A 23,143-nucleotide genomic window follows, 5' to 3' on the forward strand; every position below is an offset into this window, starting at 1 on the left:
TAATGTCCAGATGAAACTGACAGTTTTCTTATTTTCTATTTTTGAAATTCTTCCAACTCAGCTGTAGGAGCTGACTTTATTGAGAGCAGATACCTCCTGCTAATGGGATAGAGCCTCTGCTTTTGCATACAGTTTTCCTTGTTTTTGCAGAAACATCATTCCCGCCCCATAAATAAAATGGGTGGTTTGAAGAGAAAGATGCAGTGCTCTCTTCAGTGAAAAATCTTATTTTGTGGCCATTTTTTATTACTAGTTTGAAAAAAAATCAAGAAGCTTGATAACAGTCAAGACAAATTAACTGAACCACTTGATGTTTGGCACCCATGGTTGAAACTGTCTAAAAGAAAGAGAAGGCAGCCAATACCTTCTTTACATTCAATGTAATGATGTATGAGCTATGTAGGTCCCAACAGATGTCCTGAAGGAAGATGGTACATTTTTGAAGTTTTGAAGCCTTTTGTCTATGTTGATCTTCAAGCCCTCCTGTTCTCAGTCCAACTTTTAACAAACATATGACAGGAGCAGAAAAACCATCACCACAATTGACACTAATAGGTCCCATGTTGGCAGTTTGAGTGACGATGTAAATAAGAGTGGTCCATGATGACTGAACTTCTCTCTTCACCTATAGCTAGTCCTCCTAGGTCAGGGCTGAAGCACATTGGTGGGTGGGTGATGCCCATGCCCACTGCTGTTTGCCAGGCCAATCTTCTGGTGCTAAAGAGAACACTCTGGTCTCCAAAGCTGTTCATCCAGAGCCTTTCAGCCCTATGATATTTACTGTCTTAGAACAATACATGGAGCCTTTTTTACATATATGTTATTTCTATCAGAGGTACTGTGCTGTGTTCAACATGAGAGGTCTCTGGGCATCAGGTGCCTTATAAATATTTTTTAAGCAGAAAAAAAATACCCAAGTGTTTGAGGGTGAGTATAGTGAAATATATCAGAACTGTATGATGTCACAAATTTTGGCTATGGAACAGAACTTAGCATTTATAATTCTGTGATATTAACATGGGCCTTCCTGAGGGGCTCATGTTTACATGTGATGTTACAATGAGAGAAAATTGTATGCTAATTCTTAGGTTCTCTTTAACACTGTAACAAAATATGGTGGCAAGCATGATTTCTGAATGGAGAAAAGAAGTATGGCAAGGTGTAATTAATATTGGGCAGGAGCACCCAAAGTTTGCCCAAATGAACACTACACCTTGCTAATCTGCCACAAACTTGACAGCCAAACCTGTGAGTCATATGCAGTCCACTGCAGATGTTTTCTTTGTAGATATGATGGGACTGTGCACCAAGGCCCTAAGTCCCAAGATGCAATTTGGCCTACTGGCTCAGATAAGAGCGAAGCATCAGATATGAGGACCTACGGCTTAGGCTGCTCATCTGTAATAAAAATAAGAGCCATAGGGTCTATTACATATCTTCATGAGTTGTGTTTGTCAGCTATTGGTTCTATGGCTTCCTATACGCTGCAAGATACAGCTAGCATGAGTTCATGTTCACTGTACTTTAAGTATTCAAAAGAGCCAAAGGGCAGGAGAAATAGCAAAGCTCAAACAGAACTTTACCCAACTCCCATGACTTCAATGGGAGGTTGATCAGGCCCCCAAGTACCTGCCTCCAGATTTGTGCTCTGCCTTCTTGCATGGTGCTAGAATGAAAGAGCTACTGGGAATAAGTGTAGCATTACAGTGGCGGTGGTGGGGAACTTACTGTTATGGAATTGCTGAGCTGTTTGACCTTCTGCTCTAGCTGTTCTCTTTCTTGTTTTAAATCTGAACTCCATTTAAGTAGCTTCTGCTTCTCCTCTTCTTTTGCTGTAAAAGGGAATAATAATCTTCTCAATGATAAATATTTAAAGGATCCCTGTTACGTCCTTCAGATGGAGCCTCTAAGCTGCTTTTCACAATGAACACGTTGGATCATACCTGAAATTGCCCTTCTATAAACAAAGAGTCACATGAAGCTTGCATGGAGTGTTTAGACTGGACTATCAAGGGCTTTCCCCCATTCATTCCCGATTTAAAACAAGTCCTACCCAATCCCATTCCCCAAAATAACATTTTATAAACATGAAAGCAAAGCAAAGGTGTTCTCTATTTCCCTACCTGTTTTGTATGCAATATATGAATGAACAATTGCTAAAGTCCCTGGCCATGGAATTGCTTCTTCTTTCTTTAGCATCTGAAAGAGAAAAAGAGTGTGTACATTTAACTGGCATACATGTTACCTCAGGAAGGAGAAAGAAAAAGGGAAGAGACAAAAAAAAGTGAATTTTATGGCTATCATTAGACACAACCTGTTAACGTAGCACTTTGCAATCCTGATCCAAGATTCAATGGTATCTGTTGCATCTGTGTCATACCCTCAACAACAGAAGCCAGTTTATCACAAATGTCAGTACTTGCTTACTCCCTCATAACCACAAACATTTTCTGCTCACAAAACTTCACAGATTAAAGGGGAATAAAAAGAAAACATATCCAATCTCAAACTTGCCAGAAGACAGGAATGAGACAAGCTGCTGATCTAAGTTCCTAGGAGAAACCCTCTCATGGACAGAACAGCCTCTACACCATACACATGATGAACTTCACACTTTCAAACACATAAGACATGACACTTTCCAATATCCAGCTGATCTCAGTATCATGTTATTGGTGTTGCCAAACCCTTCTTATAACAATAAGCAAAATTCTCGTCTTTAAAAGCATAAACAGATGCCATCTTAATACACCTTATTTAGAGAAGAACAATGAATTGGGTAACTCGCTAGATGAATGGCCAAGAGGACTGAAGCTTGGAGTCACTCTAATGCACAACGTCTCTGACGCTTTTTGTGTGTTTTCTGGTAACTTTTCAATAAAACAAACAGGTGGTGGGTGGGGTTGGGGAGGTGAAAGGAAGGCTACCCCCCCTCCCCTTCATTTACAACTCTCTTGAGTAACTTAATTTACTTGGAATTTTTGTTTGTTGCCTTAAGTAACATGCATGTGAAAATGCCAGACTACCTTCCTATGTTATCATCTGGTTGACAGGCTCACATGGACTACTAACTCACTCCTATGCCAGACGGCACGTTAATACTTTTTGACTTCTGGATTAACAGCAAACCAGTGTAATTTGTGAAGTTCCAAAATAGCGGAAATGAAAAACAGCAGTTTACTTCTTTATCTTGTAAACTTAATGGATGAAATATCATCTACTTATTCCAATCCATTTATACACTTTTACATAGAGATTTTGAGGGAAGAATGTCTAAGTCATTCATTGATAGTCATTATTCTGACGCAGAATGTAACACAGAAGAGAACAGGAATGACAACCTCTCTAATCAAAAAGATGTGGCTCAGCATTCTCTCTCTCTATTAAGGGTAGGCTTATGCAAATATGTTATTCACTTGGAGAACTACTGCCTTTCAGAGAAATTCTGGGTAGAAAACCTACAGGAAGATAAGTATGGGTCACAGAGAACCTTTCCCAAAAGTTTGTGTGCTTTGCCCAAGAAAAGCAGAGTTGACACAAGGGTAACACAAAAAGACCCTGAATCTGAGAGCACAAAAGCAAGATTTAAAGGCTTAGAATTTGTGAGCATTCGAACAGCGTCAATTTGCTGAAATTCACACAAGCCTAATTACAGCTCAAATAGATTTTTTCAGCGTCAGGATGTCCCAGTCTAACTAAGCCAAGTAATCAGGTTATTTTCTTTAACTTGGAAAATCTTTGTAGTGTAAGGTGTGTAACTCCCTATCTTTCAAACAATACCTGGTCTTGACATTTGGGACAGATCCACATGCCCTTGGGAATGGTTTTCAGAGGTGGGTCCAGACAGTCCAGGTGATACACACGTGAACATGTGTCACACATCAGCAACTGCCCGCTTTTCCTGCAAACACTGCAAAAATCCTCATGGATATCGCCCTATAAAATTGAGGGAAGGGGATGAGAAAGAAGAAGGCAAAAAATGAACTTTGACCTTTGACATCTACATCCTAGTTGAATGTAAACTCTTTTGCACAAGCTACAGCTATGGGATTCCACATGACTAAGTTCTTTTTAGGAGGTGTAACAGAAGAACCAGCGAGGATGACAGATGTGCCCTCTGCCCTCCCCAGGCGAAAGGCCTTAGTGAACACTTGTTACCTCAGCCTCAAGTAACAATCCCTACCCCACCATACATCTTAGTTAGGAAGATTTTCAATTGTTTTAGCTTATATTGGTAAGACACCCATTTTACTTGGTCCTTCTAATCTTTGGATGTTAACGCAGCTCCATGTGGGGAATGTGTATATGAGACTGACTTGTGCCCACATTCTTCCCTAAGAAACTCAACAGGGCAATATTAAACTTAAAAATGATACCAACAAGTGTTTAGAATGCATATGTGACATCTTTTCAAACTGTTATACTGAACAAGAAAAGAGCTCCGATTTGCAAATTAAAAAGAATGGACCCAAGTCATAGCTGATGTAACTCTTTTAACTGCCCTCAAGTTACAACGGTTTACATTTAGCCCACTGTATTTTAAAAATCCATTGTCCCAGGCCCACAAGGACTACTCATTTTTGCTCCATTATTAGGCAAGGTCTGTGAGGGACAGAATGAAGCGATATCAATAGTTCCAAAAAGTAAGAGATTAAAGAAGAAGCTTTCACCAGGAACTGAAAAGTTAGTAGATAGCATTCTTTTAAAAATATATATATATTTTTGCATTATTACTGGAAACGCTTCCTTTTTCCCAATTATTCACTCCCCAAAGCAAAATTCATGATAAAAGGTAGGTTTATTTTTATCTGTTTTTTCCTCTCTTTCTTCTCCCATCATGCCCACCTCATGTTTTTATGATTTTTAATAGGTAGACATTTGAACAGAAGAACACACAAGAAAATAGCTTAGAAATCAGAGAGCAGAACAGGAACACCTTAACTCTAGCTTTTATCCACCTGCAGGATGCTCTGGCAACTTGCCACACCTGTGGCCCAATGTCTCAAGCCCCTGGCACATACATTTCTCATTGACTTCAGTGAAGATCACATTTGCAGACTCTTAACCCTTATTTGTCTAAAACGAATACATTTTAGTTGCATGCCTCTTTAGCATAAAATATCAGGGCATGCAATACTCCATTTGAGCTGAGTAGCCTGTTCACATTTTTGAGTTTTGCCAGTTTAGAATCAGATTTTGCCTCACTCCTAAAAAGTAGATTTTTTCTTTACTGAGGAGAATTAGAGCCCAACCAAATTTACAGGCCATTTTGGTCAATTTCATGGTTACAGGATTTTTAAAAATCATGAATTACAGGATTTTAGCTACTGAAATCTGAAACTTCACAGTATTGTAATTGTAGGGGTCCTGACCCAAAAAGTAAGTGTAGTGGGGAGGTCACAAAGTGATTGTAAGGTGGGGTTTCCATACTGCTACCCTGACTTCTGCACTGCTGCTAGTAGTGGCAATACGTTCAGAGCTGGGAAGCTGGAGAGCAGTGGCTTCTGGCTGAGAGCCCAGCTCTGAAAGCAGAGCCACTGCCAACAGCAGTACAGAAGCAAGGATATCATGTTACGGTAATGCCACCCTCATTTCTGCACTGCTGTCTGCAGAACTGGGCCCTCAGTCAGCAACCAGAAGCAGAGTGGCACGGCATGGCATGGTATTGCTCCCCATTACTTCCATGCTGCTGGTGGTGGGGCTACTGCTCCCCAGCCACCCAGCTCTGAAGACAGCACAGAAGTGAAGGTATCAATACAGCAATTCTCCCAAATAACCTTGTGACCTTATTGCAACTCCCAATTTAAGAAACACTGGCCTCCCTCATGAAATCTGCATAGTATGAGATAAAAGCATGCAAAACATCAGACTTCAGTACGAGAAAACAGATTTCATGGTCCATGGTGCCTTTTTCATGCCTGTGAATTTTGTACAGTGCTAGAAATAATTTATTATATATGCAGCAAGAGATCCATCATAGTTTCAAAGAAAATCATACACAATAGCCTTCTGAGGTTTAACTTCCAGACTCCATGGAAGATAAATCTTACTTAACGGGAAGCTGCTCTTCATTCCTTAATTAACAAGGTTAACACTGCTGTCCTGTTTTCTAAAGACTCCATCTCTTTTGAAGCTCAGTGCCATGTTTTGATTCTGTAACTTTCATGAATCAAACAAGTGTTGAGTTCTGAGATAATTTAATCTTTAATACTAAAGAGAGTTCTTCAATGTAAATTAAAGAATCAACTCAGTAAGATTTCATGCCTCTCTTGAAATGAAATCTGTGTTGGTGGGAAAAGTTTATTTTCCTTCTTTTCTGCATTGTGTGAATGCACAGAAGGTAGACCAGAAATAAGATAAAGGCAAAGAGCAAATCGTCTGCAATCCAGTCTTCAAAGGAAATTTATCATAGAGCCTTCTGAAGTTACATGTTATTGCATGGCCCGATCTTGTGAGCATTTGCAGCTACCACTGACTAAAATAGCAACTGAGAGCATTCTGCATGTTGCCAGTGTGAAAAGTATCTTTCAAGATCAGACCCATTAAGGTCTGAGATATCTGATAATCCCTCAGATTCAGATCTAAGAAAGTGATTTCCTTAATCTGTAAAGTAAGTATCAGTTGCTCAAGAATTCAGGTGTAGAACTTCTAAATGCAATGGAATGTTGAGTGATGATTCATGTAACAAGATGGATTAACGTGCAAGGTATTCATTTCCCTGTATACCAACTGTAATGAGCACACACTCACGCACACACAAATCCAAACCCCTATTTTCATCTGCTCAACGTAGTAATGCAACAGTGCAAGGCATTTCATGGGAATTAATTACTGGTGGGTAATTCTATGGTGGGGTTGCAGGGTATAGAAAGGAGCTCAGGGAAGGGGATTAGGGTGCAGGAGGGGGTGAGGGCTCTGGAGAAGGAACAGGGATGAGGGATCTGGGAGGAGAGGGCTTCAGGTTTGGAGAGGGGCTCAGGGCTGGGGGCAGGTGGGGATATGGGCTCTGGGCATGAGGAATTTGGGGTGCAGGAAGTGGCTCTCGGTTGGGCAGGAGATTGGGTTCTGGCACTAAGGCAAGCTGCCTAGTACCTGCCTGTCCTGGTTCATTCCACTGCGCCCCAGAAGCAGTCAGCAGGTTTAGCTTGTAGGGAAAGGTAGCATGAGGCCCTGCAGCATATGCAGCCCCATGGTCTCCCCACCTAGAAGTTGGACCTGCTGCACAGGCCACTTTCCCCAGCATGGAGCTGCCCTGGTCAGGGGAGTCAGCCCCCCAACCTCAGCATGAAGCTGTCGCAGCCAGTGTAGAGAAGCATTTCTCTGATAGCTGCAGCAGCTCCCTGCTGGAGCCGGTGCAAAGGAACACCTCCCCAGGAGGTGTGACAGCTTTGGGGTTTGGGTAGAGGCATCTCTCCCTGTTGTGCTGGGCTTAATGGGAAGCTGAACAGCTACATAGTTTAGCAGAAATTTAGGTCACCACCATGACTGGGATACTTAGATCCACAGTAAAGTCCTCTGCCATTGCAGCTAACAGTAACTGGTAGCAATAGACCACTGTTTTTCTCTAGGTGCACCTGCCACTAGAATGGCAAGGAGATACAGCCTTTGCCAGTGGGTTTTAACGCTATCTACCTACTAGATACCATAGAAATAGTGAGATTCCAGAAGAACAGGATTAATTCCAGGTTCTTTAGGAAAATGCACTCAAGTAATTACAGACCCTTCTGCCCTTTTCATCAAAGGCTCTCTTTCCCTTTCTGCTCCTCTGTCTCTCACTTTTGCCCCTGCCCTTCTTGCCCTCCTCCAGCACAGCTTCTGTCCTTCTCTCCTAAGCCTTGGTCCTACTCCTCTGACCCTCATCATGTGCCCCTCGTACTGTTGTGCCTGTGCCCTCCCTCCTGGCTCTTGCTCCTAACCCTGCTCTTTCTTAAGGTCTGATCCCTCCTCCCAGCCAGAGGTCCTACCCTTGTTCACATTCCCTCTCCAGCACCATGTTCTTTACCCAGCTACATTCAAATCAGTTTGTCTTCTCCTTCTCCTTCAAACTGCCTCTGTGTCAGTGGGGGCAGCACCAATGGCACAGTAAAGAGTCTCTACTCTCAGTTCTGGGGCCTGGTATCACAAGTCCTCCTGGAACCTGAGAGCAACTGTAGTAAAAGCCCTGCTTAGCTTTGGGATGGAGAATGCCCAGTCACTCTGCTTGGGCAGTCTGGTCAGCTAGTAGAAGCTGTGAAGGGATGGAGCATGCTCAGTGCAGCTGCCTGGATGTATCAGAAACATTTGCTGCCAAGCATCTACTGAGCATGTGCAAATAGATATTTCACAGGCATAGAACAGCCAAATTTTGGAGGATTTTCACATGAAAGTTCAAAGGCAAAACCATCACTCAAAGGCTCTATCCATGCTAAATTTCAAGTCCCTGCTCCAAATCATGGACACAACAGTGCTTGTCTTTTAAATTGGGCAAAACAAGATGTTTTACATTCATTTTGTTTAATTAAATAACTGAACAGTTTTAGGAGAAATTGAAAATAAATAACGTGAGTTAGAAACCCTATCGTAGAAAGTTTCAGCCTAAGCAGCTTAAATTTGGCAAAGTTGTCAGCAACTGAAAACCGGGTCTTAAAATGGAAAGCGCTGGACAATCTTAACAAAGACAATACAGCCTGCACCACTTGTAACGTTAGATCTTTGTGAACTCACATTCTTCTCGGAACACTCCAGGATATTGTGTGTTGGGCACCTAATTGGTAGGACCCTACCAAATTCACAGCTGTGAAAACACATCACGGACTGTCCAATTTGATCTACCCTGTGAAATCTGGTAAGAACCTGGGAGCTCATACCCTGTGCAGGGCTCCAATTGCTAGTCTCGAATGGAGGTGGGGGGGGATGAGACTTCCTCTATCCTTGCAGGGGCCGCTCCCAGTGTGGATCAGACCCATCTCTGGGAATTTCCCCTGGCTACAGGAAGCTCGGTAGCACAACTGTCAGCCCACTGCCTCCCCACCCCTGCTCAGAGAGGTACAGCTTGAGCAGTCACTCCCCCAAGCCAAGGGGCTGTGCTCAAACTGTCAGCCCCCATGTGGAGAGGCTGTGGCTTCAGCTTTCACTATGATGTGGAGAGACTGCAGTGCCAAATGTCAGCTGTGTGTGAAGAAGTTATGGCTTCCGCTGTCATCTGCTGCATGGAGAGGGTATGGCTCAAACTATCACCACCCCATCACAGGAAGGAGATTTCCAGGAAAACAGGAGCTATGGTAACCCACCTCCCATACCCTCTGACCTTCTCTTCTGTGCTGCTGGTGTTGGTGTCACTGACTTTAAAGCTGGGTGCCCCACCAGCAACCTTCCTTTCTGGCTGCCTAGATCTGAAGGCAGCACCCCTAGCAACAGGGCAGAAATAGGGTGACTATCCTACAAACCACTTATAATTTGACAGAGCCCCACTAATTAGTTTGTGAGTTCCTTAATGTAAAGGACTATATCTTTCTCTTTGTCTGCATATGCAGCATCAATCATGTTGCTGCTGCTTAAATAATGCATTTTGATAGCCAAGAATCTTAACATGCTTTAGGAATATTATGCCTCAGCACCCATGTGAACTAACGAAGTACCCTTATCCCATATTAGGAGGAGGAAACAGAGTCACAAGAACGGCCATACTGGGTCAGACCAAAGGTCCATCCAGCCCAGTATCCTGTCTGCCAACAGTAGCCAATGCCAGGTACCCCAGAAGAGGTGAACCGAAGACAATGATCAAGCAATTTGTCTCCTGCCATCCATCTCCTGCCTTCGACAAAAGGCTAGGCACCATACCTTACCCTTTACTAATAGCCATCTATGGACCTAACCTCCAAACATTTATTGAGCTCTTTTTTAAACTTTGTTAGAGTCCTGGCCTTCACAGTGTCCTCTGGCAAGGAGTTCCACAGGTTGACTGTGTGCTGTGTGAAGAAAAACTTTCTTTTATTAGTTTTGAACCTGCTACCCATTAATCTCCTTTGGTGTCCTCTAGTTCTTATTATGGGAAACTATTTGACTTTCACAAGGCTACATTGAGAGTCTGTAAAATACTTAGAATCCAAATCAGCTGACTTTTAGCTCCATTCTTACAACAAAAGACAATTTTTCCTCATAGTAATTATAGCTACTAAGAAATATGCCATGCAACCACCATATATCGAATAGCTTTATTGTACTCATCCACCTGCCTGCCCACCCACCCTCCTGCCACAGCCAGTCCTGTGGCTGGTGCTGCTGAGGTGCCGGTTCTCACTATCGGTAAGTACTGACACAAAAAAAGCACCGGCTGCCACTATTCTGGTTAGTGTAAATGTGAAAATGCAGGTTTTATAGCAAATTCATGGAGGCATTTTTAAAATAAAGGACTTGTGATTTATGTATTATGGGTCCTAGTATGTTTTCTGCCTGTAGAACTCATAGGTTTTATATATATCAAAAGGCTTCTATCACTGTGGTAACTGCAGTAAAAGTCATGTTATCAAACTCTCAGATAACCTTGGCCAGGACCAGCTTCCCAGTTAGGGACATATGCCATAGGGGCAGCCCCCCAGCTACCTGAGTAGAGCTGGCTGCCACCAGACAAACCTCCTGCCCCAACTGGGGCAGCAAAGTGTGCCCAGCTTTGCTGCTGGGGCTAGTGGCAGCAGGTAGCTCATTCAGCAGTGAGACTGGCCCCCTGCGAGCGGGGCTACTAACCAGAAAATTTAATTATCCAGAACCCATGTTCCCCAGGGATGCCAGATAATCTAGCTTCTACTGTATTTTCTTTTAAAATCAAAATTAGCTAGATCAATTGTTGGAAAACGTGCACTGGGTGAGTTTTTGGAACTGAATTACTTTAAAAATTAAACCAGTAACATTCATGTTTTAACACTGCCCCTGTACACAAACTGGTAACCTGTCCATAAGTGTTCTTGTACGCAGATTTGTATTCCTCCCAGGGAAGTGCTACTTGCTGACACAGTATACCACATTGAACTGCGAGATAATTTTAACAAGTTAGGTAAGTGTATGCATCCATTATATATTTTTAATATATTGTGTCAGTTTACATATTTCCTCTAGTGTCTTTGTATTTTTAAAAAACTAACATACTTCCAACATTAAATGATAAACACAGAGAAATAAGCTTAAATATTAAACAATTTTACACCAAAGGCAATAAATTCAGAAACAGGCTGTAACACTAGAATAATATTTTGTTCTTAACTTAGTCTGTGGCAGCCAGACATTGCAATGCATACGATGACACATGTTCTCTGAGAACTGTTATGCTCTGGTCACAAGATTTGGAAAAAAAAAAAAATCACTGATATTAGGAATGGAAGAGACCTAGCATGTTATCCAGTCCATCTCTTAAGGTCAGAACAGTTGTCCTCTGCAGCATAATTTCCAGTGGTTTGTACAATTATGTCTACACAGACGGAGATGCTGCACCTTTCCATCAGGAGTTAGTTCTACAGCCTCATTCATCTGACTGCCAGGAAATCTTTCTAGATATTCAAATGCTGCCCTCCACTCTGAAAAGTGACTATCTAAAAAGGATCCCTTCTTACACTCAACAGGTGTGCTCCCCGCATATCGGGATGGCATTTGCTAACTTTAGCGATTAAGGTATGTTTTGACTATTAGCCCCCCAACGCTGATAGAGTCTAGAGGGAGGGAAGTAGATTCTATTCTATCTTGTGCACTGTCAGGAGAAATGGCTACTCACAGTTCCAAGCAGTCACATCAGTGCACAAAAGGAAATGGGGCTGCACAGGAGCTACTGAGGACCATTTCAGAACCTCGATTGCAGTTGATGATATATGATAATGAATAAAAGCTGAGTATTTTTGTGAATATAGGGATCTAATTTCTGTATTCCTAGCATAGTCCTTCTACTGTGTTTCCTTTATATCAACTTCTTTAGGCGGGCCCAGACGAAGCTACATTGGCCTACTCATTTCTTACAGTCACCTTTTTTAGAGACCTTCATCCTTACTTATTTGCTTTCTAGGGTTTAAATATGACCTTTACAATTATGTCACAAAATGTTTTGCAAAGAGTAAGAAGCATTAGACAATCTGAAGGATCTCAGAAAGTTACTCAAAAGAGACCGTACTATGAAGGGAAAATTTTGAATTTTGACAAAATACTTTTGTCTCCTGCTTTAGAAATGATAACAGAATAACTAGATTGTGTTCAAGAAAAGTCTTGTGTGTTGGGAGTGCGAAGGCAACATATTCATTCACATCAGGACATGAGACCCTCCTTTTATCAGAGCTCGGAACACTGTGTTGAGCTATCCTGGTGATCCAACAAGTTCATTTGTTACAGAAACATCAGCAACTCATTGCTACGATGATCTCTCTAAATAATTTGACTCATTCTTCCCTTCCCAGTTCCTCAGCAGAATACAGATTTAATTCAGTCACACAAAATCTCAGACACTGTACACTGAGAAAACGTGGCCAGCTAAGCATGCCCGGTATATCCCAACATTCTAAACAATGATTGAATGCCACAGAAAATATCTACAGTACTATAAAACAAAAGAAAGTTAAAGTGAGAGGTTGAGAAGCAAAAGAACATTTGTCTAATTCACTGCACTGAACCTTGACAAACAGTGAGCAAGTTTAAAAAAAAAAAAAGAAAAAAGAACCCCAAAATCTGAAGCAGTTTCCAGTATGGCAAGTTCTACACATTTTTCCAAAAGCCAACCCCTCCCCAAGAATTACTTACGTCTGTGGAGCTGGGGCTAGGCAGGGACACAGGCTGAACAGATGCGGGGAAAGTAAATGTGGTCTCTGTCTTTTCATTTTCAGGGGAGTCAGGATGACTGGACAGAGGGGATGTGGGGGTCAGAGCCCCAAGCCCCAGCAACGTGTTGTATTTAGGTGGACGACCTACACATTAACAAAAGGGAACAAAAAGGGAAAGGGGGGGGAAATGATCTTACATACCTTTGGCCAGTGGTCCTCATTGGCTAGCATGAAAAAGGAAATGATGTAGCACAGAGAGGAAGTTAATATAGGAATCACAAGTGGAAGAAGAGAAGCAAAGATTTAAACAATTTTTTTAGAAATTTACTAGTGGAATTTTTCAAGAAGTGAATGCTTGAAAGATGCACATCAGAGGAGTGTGAAAACAGGCTCTGCTAAGGGTCAAATAGTCACTCCCACAAGTGCAGAGTGGGGCCTCTTTTTATTCCTAGCAATGAGACTGTTCAATTATCAGGAATTGTGTTGGCACCAAAACCACAGACAGGCTGGAATGATTTCTGTTAGTTCCCTTTTTCTACTGCTTCCCTTCATCTCCCTATCTATCCTATGCCAGCATATACCTACCCAAAGATCCTTCTCTCATAGCCAGCACTCACCATTCATAGTTTCATTTCTTCCCTACATTGCCTATAGATCAGCATCTCCTATGTCCACTATCTCATGGGCAGATATCAATGTCTGTCCATAATCTCAAATACCCTCCCAACTAACTCTTCCCAGGTGCAGTTTCCAAATTCTTACATTCTTTCCTAAACTCTTATAGTCATATACCCATTCCCCCACCCATGTATGTGTACCGTATACTCCTTTAGAAAAGCACTAAATGCAAAAGCTGCTAAAAGCAGCCTTCATGCAACTGAGGTATTAGCTATGTGTTGTATGACTAACCAAAACTATATGTGATTAGCACTCTTCTCATCTTTCCACATCCCTAGCTACTCTACAGATCTCGTAACACCACATGGAATAAAAATCTAGAAATAATTACCCAGCTCTTATACTATTTACCAGTGCTTTTTTTTTGTTTTTAAAAAAGAGCCAGCGCCCCACACACTCTACCAAGCCAATGCAGGAGCTGGGGCTGCTGAGGTGGAAGTACTCAGTACTGGCCAAGTACAGGCACAAAAATAGCACTGAGTGCCAGTCCATGCTGCACTTTTTATTTGAGTTCTAGATACTTTCCAGAAAGACGTGTATACATGAAGTTTCTCACATGATCAACAGCACCTAGGAAAAGCCCTAAAGGGCAAAAAGCTGTACAAACTATCCTTCTAATATACTGTTGTATTAATTTAAATAATAAAACTACTATAGACCCCAAATCTTGTCCATCTCATTTAAAAATACGTTACTAACATGGTGCTGAAGAGAGGCGTACACCCATAACAGAGCAAGAATAAGGATAGGAAGACAGCATTATGCAAAAACAGTCTAAGAAAATATCATGTGTACACATATATCATTTTATGCTTTTAAAAATCTTTAAGTAGTTCTTCACACAATGTTGTTGTTAAAAGGTCATTGGAAACATTACTATATGAAAGAACAATCTTATGTACAGTGTTTATATAGTCTTTTACACACATTCTCTCTTTTTTTCTTTTTAAAGTTTAAGACAATTGAAGGAGCCACTGAAAACTAATATATTTTATTTACTCAGAGATAGCATGCCAGCAGAAAGGGCAAACACCCCACCTACGTGCTTTCATCGTGCACTGAAGAGGCTGCCACAAGGAGAGGAAGGGTCATTTAAATACCTGACCTCTAGGCCAAGAATACTGATGCTGGGAACAATCAGTGCCAGTTATGATCATGGTTTGTGTCAGATAGGCACTTGTTCAATATGGATTGGACTTGGATTGTCAATTCATATAGCTCACCAAACAGCCACCAAAGAATCAAATATTTTTCAGTCACTACTATCCTTGGACAGACTACAATCAATAACTTGGAGGTGAAATGTTATGTATTCCATCGCTAATATCCTGACCCATCTCATCTGTTACACATGCCTGCACACACACACATAAAGACACTGCTGCATACACAGTTGGAGCTTCATCACCCTACACCTGAAAAACACAGATCTCTGATTTTAATCACAAATTATATAGTGTGCTTGCTGTATTCTTGGGTGGGTCATGATATTAGAATGCTCAGTCATTTGTTCTTCAACAGCAAATCAAAGAGCAGAGATGCTGGAAGCTATTAAAGGTGAGCACCAGAACTTAGTGAAATATTTTCTTTTCAGATCTGCTTGGCAGATCTCAGCTCCAATATTCAGCAGCACACAGAGAAAAAAACCAAAACAAAACAGTTAAGCTCCACTGTAATGTTCCGAGAGATAAATTTTACCCTTAAGAGTTTTTAAATGTGACCTGTTCTGCACAAGAACTGCTGCTCTGTAGGTGAATTCCACTGAATAACATTTAGTTGCTACCAAGAAAGACTTCCTTCTTGCAGGAGAGGTGGCAGTTTAAGGTTCCAGGATGGTTGCTGTTTCTGAAGAGTGCTTTAGGGGAGTGGGAAACTTTCTGGATGGAAATAAAAATGCTTTGGAGAACGCTTCACTTTGAAAAGCAACACACTGGGGGGAACGGCTCCTTAAACGCTAACTGTAAGATTGAGTACACTGTCCATAACGTTTTGCTTTCCTGACACTACCAATGCAGCTTACGCAGCATTGAGCGTACCTTGGCAGCAACTCTCTTCCATTAACTGGTGTTCAAACATCTGATCCTATACCCTCTTCTACATAACATCTCATTTGTGTAGATTGAGACTGAAATGTGGCCCTGAGCCGCACCATAAAGCCAATTATGGTAACCCCAGAAATTTTGCCCCTTATTCACCATTGGAATTTATTGTGCAAAGGAAGTATCACAAAATCCTTCCCAGTTTCTTTCTTTCCATTCTCAAGGACACTGCTGATGGGATGCAATAATAAACATACAGCAAGATGGCACTGCTGAAAATAACTCACCTCTTTTACGCGTCCCAGGATGCATTGTGCTGTTCAGGTATGTTACTGCACTCTTCTTACGCTTTAAAGGGGGAAAAAAACAACTGTAGCTGGGTAATTTTTGATAATAATTACACCAGTAAGCACCCAGGAAGAGCAGTACAGTACTAACTTGGCCTACTGTCTATCCTGTTCTTGGGAACATAGCTTGGGAATTGTTAGCCTTCCATTCTGCTTCTGACATCTGGACTGCTTCAGGCCTGCAGACAAACTGACCTCCTAATGACAAGGTCAACACTCACTGCCATTTAATACCAGGTTTATAATGGGGGAAGTGGCAGAGTAGTATTAAGCTGAAATAACTACATTTATGATATAAAATACTGACGGGCACATCACTGCTTTGGTTTTTCAAACTATAATGACAACCTATCTGTTTAGCAGGGCTTCAGAAATCTTAGTAGGTAGTAATAAGGCAGCAATACAGAATGAAATTGCTGGCTTCCCTCCAGCAAGAGACTGATACCTCAGGCTCGAAAACTGCTCCACTGTACACTGGATTTGCTGTTGTTCTTCTTTTCCTCTCTTGCCTCTTACTTTGTATTTCTTGTGAAAAGAAAGGTTCAGGTTAGAAAACATTGATTTAGAAAGCATATAATAATGTCTACATTATATAGTCTGCAAGTAAGCAAGTTCTGACTGAGAGACTTTCCACGGGAAACCCACACTGCTGATAACAGCCATCTCTGTTATACTTCTGGGATTGAATACAAATAGATAATGGCAAAAATAAATACAGTGGTAGACTGGTTTATGAAATGGCTGGCTGCCCCTCCCAAATGAGCATCTGAACACAGATATTTTACAGTGATGTTCTACTTAATTGGCAACCTAAATCCAGCAGGATGTGGGGAAACCTTGTTGCTATTTAAGGCCAATATAGTTAGGCTTGGCAGGATTTGATTTTTAATCAGTAAGATGCAAAAATATCTCAACATACAAACTGACCAAAAGAAAATTTCCATTGATAATAATCAAAATTTACAAGTAGGCAAAGTAAGAAAAACGCTGCTTGAAAAATTAGAATTTCACAAAAGGATATTACCTTATATTCTTTGATGTGATGTTGAAAATTTATGTTTTAATGGTCAAAGATTTACATTTTTGAATCTCAACTTCTACTATAATTGAATAATAGTTGCCTGACCCACAATTTCCCAAAACTGTGAAGATTCAAAGAGATAAAAATGAGAAAAATGCTTAGAAAGCCTCATTTTGTGCAACTGTGAACATTTAAAGGTAGGAAAAATGCTTCAAAGTAGCTACATTATCAGTTGAAATTATAAAAATAAAAATTGATTTCTGCTGAGCCTACATTTAGGACAGTGATGTGCAAGTCCTTGAATTTCTACAGATTGCGACTTGATTTCATTGTAGGTCAGGGTTAAAGGAATTATCAGAACTATTTAAATCCCAGCGTATTCTCCATTTTGTAGAAATGAGAAATCCGGAGAAGGTGCTAAGGTAAACTGACCTTATTAGGTAACTTCTTCAAACGTACAAGCTACACAGTCTCCTCCCAGACAGCACAGCATACGTTCCCCACGTCCTCCCCCAGCTACTAACCTCAGATAATTATGCAACTACTTTGCTTCTCTCTAACAAAGAGGAGGGTAGAGAGAGGATCCAGAGTGACCTGGATAAATTGGAGGATTGGGACAAAAGAAATCTGATGCGGTCAAACAAGGAGAAGTGTACAGTCCAGCACTTGAGATGGAAGAATCCCAAGCCTTATTATAGGCTGGGGACTGACTGGCTAAGCAGCAGTACAGAGGAAAGGGACCTAGGGGTTATGGCAGATGAAAGGCTGGATATAATACAACAGCGTGCCCTTGTAGCCAAGAAGGCTAATGGCATATTGGGATGCATTAGGAGGAGCATTTCCAGCAGATCTAGAGAAGTTGTTGCTCCCCTCTATTTGGCACTGGTGAGGCCACATCTGGAGTACTGCGTCCAGTTTTGGGCCCCCCAGTATAGAAAGGATGTGGATGTGCTGGAGCAGGTTCAGTGGAGGGCAACAAAAATGATTAAGGAGCTGGAGCACATGGCCTATGAGGAGAGGCTGAGGGATTTGGGCTTACTGAGTTTGCAGAAGAGAAGACTGAGGGGTTATTTAATAGCAGTCTTCAACTTCCTGAAGGGGTGCTCTAAAAAGGATGGAGAGAAACTGTTCTCAGTGGTGACAGATGGCAGAACAAGGAACAATGGTCCTAGGTTACAGAAGGAGAGGAGTAGGTTGGATATCAGGAAAAACTACTTCACCAGGAGGGTGGTAAAGCACTGGAATGCGGTGCCTAGAGAGGTGTTGGAATCTCCATCCCTAGAGGATTTTAAGTCCTGGCTTGACAAAGTCCTGGCTGGGATGACTTAGTTGGGGTTGATTCTGCTTGAAGCAGGGGGCTGGACTCGATAACCTCCTGAGGTCCTTTCCAGCCCCTGTGATTCTAACAAGGGAAAAAGAGAATGAAGAGGCAGGGAAAAGTTGCACCCAAAGTGCTATACGAGCACAGCTCAAGTGTGAGCTTTTCCTTGGTGGGAAGAAAAAAAAAAAAAAGAGAGAAATTTACATAAAAACATTTGGGACTTTTACTTCCAATCTAGAATTGCTAAGCAAGAGGACAACTCAGGGACCATCTGAGTTACTTGTCTTACCTTCCAGGTGGTCATGTGTAACCAGTCCCAAAGATACCATGAAGGCAAGTTTCTGCATCAGAGAGAGAGAGAACAGAGTTCATTCCCTTTACAGTCATTATTAGGAGGAACTTAATTTAGCTCAGCAGTCAGGCAATAGCCAACCAAGTAAGGAAATATGTTAATAATTCTTTGCTCTTAGTTAGCACTCCTCATCTGTAGATCTCACAGAGACAGAGAGAAGTGGCCTCCCCAATGTCACACATCAAGTCACTGGCAGAGCTGGGAACAGACCAAGGTCTCAACTCCCACACCATCACTGGTCTTCAGCAGATACCAGCACAGATCAACTGTCAGTTAAATGTTGCTTGCACAGCAACACAAGCCTCATTGTTAGATTCCCAAAGTATTTCATATTGTGAGCCACCTGGAAGGGGCTCTGGAAACCACTGGTACTTTGAGCTCCACAATTCAAAAATTACTATTCTAACACCAACAAAAGAAGATTTCAACTACTCTACCAATGTTGGCAGACAGAATGAATTCAGATTATTAACCTCTTGGAACTGAGGGCTCTTGGAAGCAGTTTCTAAACTCACCTCCAAGAGCAGTGAAGCTGACTGCAGACGTACTCAGACTCCTCACTACATTTACACTGTAGGTGCTCCAAGTGGAGATAGGGAACTGTTTCCTTTTTGGGTGAAGCAAATAGTTGGCGCTCAAAGGTAGCAATAAACCGATAAACCTGGAGCCATTCCTTGGATCCTGTGCTGTGCTCACTAAAAAGGTGGAGCTTCTCCTTGAGCCTCTCATAGTTTCAAGGCCTTTTCTTGTACCAACCTGCCTTTTGATTTGAGCTCTGTCCAGGAGCCTGAGTGGACCCCAGGTGAATGACAGCAAAAGGGATAGTAATAGACTGTTTCTGATCTTGCTTAGTTTCTGTACTCTTTCAAAATATGTGGTCAAGTAAATCTGGAATTCACCTTGTCCCATGGAACAGAAAGAGGACTAGATAGCAATTCAGATTCAGCACCTAAGACGTGCTGCTTGAGAGGTCTCTAGTGGCTTTTCTATGAGGAAAGACTGGAGAAAGAATTCAGTCGTATAAGCACAGAAGAGAGGAAGGGATGTGACATAACATAAATGGTGAACACCACTGTGACAAGCGACTCACCCCAAGCAACCTCAGAAAACAGAAGTTAGGGCTGACAACTTTCCACAGAAAAGTTGAACCCATTTTATCTTTCTGTTTTAAAGTTTTGGCCATATCTTTATTGTAGCAATGAACTTAACCTGGCACCCATAGAACAGGAAATAACAGGCCAAGTAATAATACCCCATGATACAGTGCCATATTTTTTGACTACTAACAGATTCACTCACCGTAAATAGCTTTTCACAATTAACTAGAAAGCCTGCTCACAAAGGATATGGCTAAGAGGGCAAAAACAACAAAGCATAGAGCAAAGACTGGGAAGGACACAACTTAACAGCCATATTGCTACTGCAGCGGCAAGGAATTGACAACATTGAGAGCCATGGTTCCTATTATCACTTCAGTTCTAAACATGCCACTCGCTAATGGTCACAGCTTTTTAGAGTGTTTTTGTTACAGTGCCCAAGGTGCAGGTACACCCAAGCACAGGAAACTGCATTGGCAATACAGTAAACTCTCGATTTAATGGACTGATGGAGGGAAAGGGATATCCGTTACTGCTGAGAGTCCATTAAATCTGAATGGTTCACTGTCCTCTGCAGTACAGTACTCACCACGGCGCCCCTCCCTGCCCGACTCCCCCAGCCCTCCTTCCCAAATAAATGCTGGCGACTCACCAGAGCTGCTGGAGCTGCCACGGCTGGAGTAGATGCCAGAGCGGCTGGGGCCGCCACTGGAGCCAGAGGAGCCACCGGGGCTGTCAAGGCCACTGCAGCAGCTGGGGCTGCCAGGGCCACTGAGGGCTGGAGGAGCTACTGGAGCTGCCATGTGCTCCTCACACCTGCAGTCGGGTGTGTATTCACGGGCAGGCAGCACTCACTGTATGCACCTCACCCTGGGAGAGAGGAGTGTGTGGCAGTTCCTCCAGCCCCAGTGGCCCCCGCCACAGCAGCTCCTCTGGGCCTGGCAGCCCCAGCCGTTGCAGCAGTGCCAACAGTGGCCCCAGCATCTTCTCTGGCCCCCGCGGCTCCAGCTGCCGGCAGCTTTGGTGGGTCACCAGCATTTATTTATTTATTGATTTGGGGGGTCCATTATTTCCAGTGGCCATTAAATCGGGGCCCATTAAATCGAGGGTCTTCTGCACTCAAAAGTGAAACCAATGGTCACTATAAACCCTCCCAAACGACAACATACAGCTGAGTTGGGGAACATGGTTGCCATGTGATTAAATACCCACAACACTACGTATTTTACTTGTAACCTGGCCTGATGTTTTGTAGTGTAGGCAGGTGCTACAAAATACCCATTTGGAAAAAGGGACTTAAGCTGGGGTAGGTTCATAACCATCTGTCTGAAGATCAAAAGGGGTAGCAACAGCAGAGGTTCTAGGCCAAAGATGTTCCTTTCTTTCCTGTTCACTAGAAGAAAGGTGTCAAGATGGTAAAAACTTCTCAAGCAAGAAAAACATAAGTCTCCAGCCTAGGGAATGATTCTACAAGTCTCACATCTCAAAGATATAGAAATTAAAAGATGTACTATATGCTGGGTGAACTGTCTGACAGGCATTCTGAACATTTAAGAGTAAAAAGCTCAGAGTTCACAATTCTGCCAGCTATGAACTAATCTTGAGCTATTTACATTTAGATTTATTTATTCTCAATCTATATTTCCCCAGTCTTCTTCAAAAGAAAGCACCGTAAAGAAAGTGAGGCTACATCTACACTAGCCCAAATCTTTGAAATGGCCATGCAAATGGCCATTTCAAAGATTATTAATGAAGTGCTGAAATACATGTTCAGTGCCTCATTAGCATGCCGGCAGCCGTGGCTCTTCAAAATTGCCGTTTTTCGCTGCCACGCGGCTCGTCCTATGAGCAGATAGGAATAAGGGGCTTTCTAAGTTGGAGGGGTCCTTTTGAAAAGGACCTTTGTCTGGACGAGCCGCGCGGCAGCAAAAAGCAGCAATTCCTAAGAGCCGCAGCCACTGGCATGCTAATGAGGTGCTGAATATGTATTTCAGCACCTCATTAGTAATCTTTGAAATGGCCATTTGCAAGGCCATTTCAAATATTCGGGCTAGTGCAGACACAGCCTGAATGAGTCTTGAGACAGAGAAAAAAGAAATTGTGTGTGAGAAAGAGAGTGAGTATGTGTAGAGTGAGGGAGGAATGAGGAAACACATATACCATCATTTGTCCTGATTCATGGTGATTTTTGAAAAATGGAATGCCTCCTTTTTGCTAGAGCAAGGGTTTGCAAACTGTGGCTCTTTAAGGGCTACTTTGTGGCTCCCAACGCTATAATTGCTAAGTAAAAAAACCAAAACCAAAACCAAAACCAAAAAACCTCCTGATAATTTTTGATAAACAGTGAATATCTAAAAGCCCAACAGTGAACAAGTCATATCTAAATAGCAACCAATATGTGATCTCAAAACATTGGATAACCCCCTTCCTTTATGTGCAGTGAATTGTGGGATATGTTACTGCATCTGTGTTTTGATTGTGTTGCTAATAAAGTCTTGATTTTGCAAAGGAAAAGGAAGCTTGTGGTATGCCTGCTGTGAAGGGCAACACACATTTTAAGAACAAAAACTGAAATTAAATGTGAAGTAAAAATTTGCATAATGAAAGTGGGGTTGGAAAGGCTTCAAAAAAGAAGAAAAATAAAGATGAAAATACATGTTCAAACTGAACGGACCCAATCCTTCACATTTATATCGAGTTCAGCTGGGCTCCCTTCATGTCTCATTATCAGTGAGAAATTCGTCAACAAAAAAACATGCACCCTTGAGAGGCATTTTCTGAAAAACACACTACCTTTGCCCAACAGTATCCAGCTTGAGATGCCAGAAAAAAAGCCATGGAGGAGCTGCTACACAAAGCAGAGCAAAGTAAGAACACATTCGCTAAATGGGTGAAACCACCAAGTAGCATAACTGTAGCTAGTTTTGTGGCAACTCCAGAGATCATGAAATGAGGAAAGCTGCTTGTGGATGGCAAATATATAAAAGAGTGCATCATCAAAGTATCAGAGCTGCTGTACAGTGACTTCAAAACCAAAAATGAAATTGTTCAGAATCTAGTGTCCTCCAGAGACAGAGGAGGGTTGGGCGGGAAAGTCAGGAAGATAATGGTACTAACACACACACATGTAGGCTACGTCTACACGTGCCCCAAACTTCGAAATGGCCATGCAAATGGCCATTTCGAAGTTCACTAATGAAGCGCTGAAATGCATATTCAGCGCTTCATTAGCATGAGGGCGGCAGCGGCACTTCGAAATTGCCGCGGATTGCCGCCGCGCGTCTCGTCCAGACGGGGCTCCTTTTCGAAAGGACCCCGCCTACTTTGAAGTCCCCTTATTCCCATCAGCTGATGGGAATAAGGGGACTTCAAAGTAGGCGGGGTCCTTTCAAAAAGGAGCCCCGTCTGGACGAGACGTGCGGCGGCAATTTCGAAGTGCCGCTGCCACCCGCATGCTAATGAAGCGCTCAATATGCACGTGTAGCCACGGCCGTAAAGTGTGAGGAAATAGAATATGT

At 42.3% G+C, this 23,143-nt stretch overlaps 1 protein-coding gene across 8 annotated transcripts in view; it reads right to left on the minus strand.

Annotated features, from left to right (window-relative positions):
• Positions 1-23,143, minus strand: part of PHF21A (PHD finger protein 21A) — a 269,156-nt gene that overhangs the window by 10,277 nt on the left and 235,736 nt on the right. For 4 of the 8 annotated variants that reach the window (XM_074997563.1, XM_074997560.1, XM_074997562.1 and 1 more), the window contains 7 exons: positions 18,466-18,517; positions 16,280-16,359; positions 15,775-15,835; positions 12,751-12,914; positions 3,781-3,936; positions 2,124-2,199; positions 1,729-1,832 (listed from right to left, as the gene is read on the minus strand). In XM_074997563.1, coding sequence (XP_074853664.1) covers positions 1,729-1,832; positions 2,124-2,199; positions 3,781-3,936; positions 12,751-12,914; positions 15,775-15,835; positions 16,280-16,359; positions 18,466-18,517 — 693 coding nt within the window. Of the gene's footprint in view, positions 1-1,728; positions 1,833-2,123; positions 2,200-3,780; positions 3,937-12,750; positions 12,915-12,971; positions 12,995-15,774; positions 15,836-16,279; positions 16,360-18,465; positions 18,518-23,143 lie in introns of all 8 variants that reach the window. The other 4 variants (XM_074997565.1, XM_074997564.1, XM_074997568.1 and 1 more) reach the window with 2 other exon arrangements.

The sequence above is a fragment of the Carettochelys insculpta genome, chromosome 6 (genome assembly GCF_033958435.1).
Source record: "Carettochelys insculpta isolate YL-2023 chromosome 6, ASM3395843v1, whole genome shotgun sequence".
Classification (NCBI taxonomy): domain Eukaryota; kingdom Metazoa; phylum Chordata; order Testudines; family Carettochelyidae; genus Carettochelys; species Carettochelys insculpta.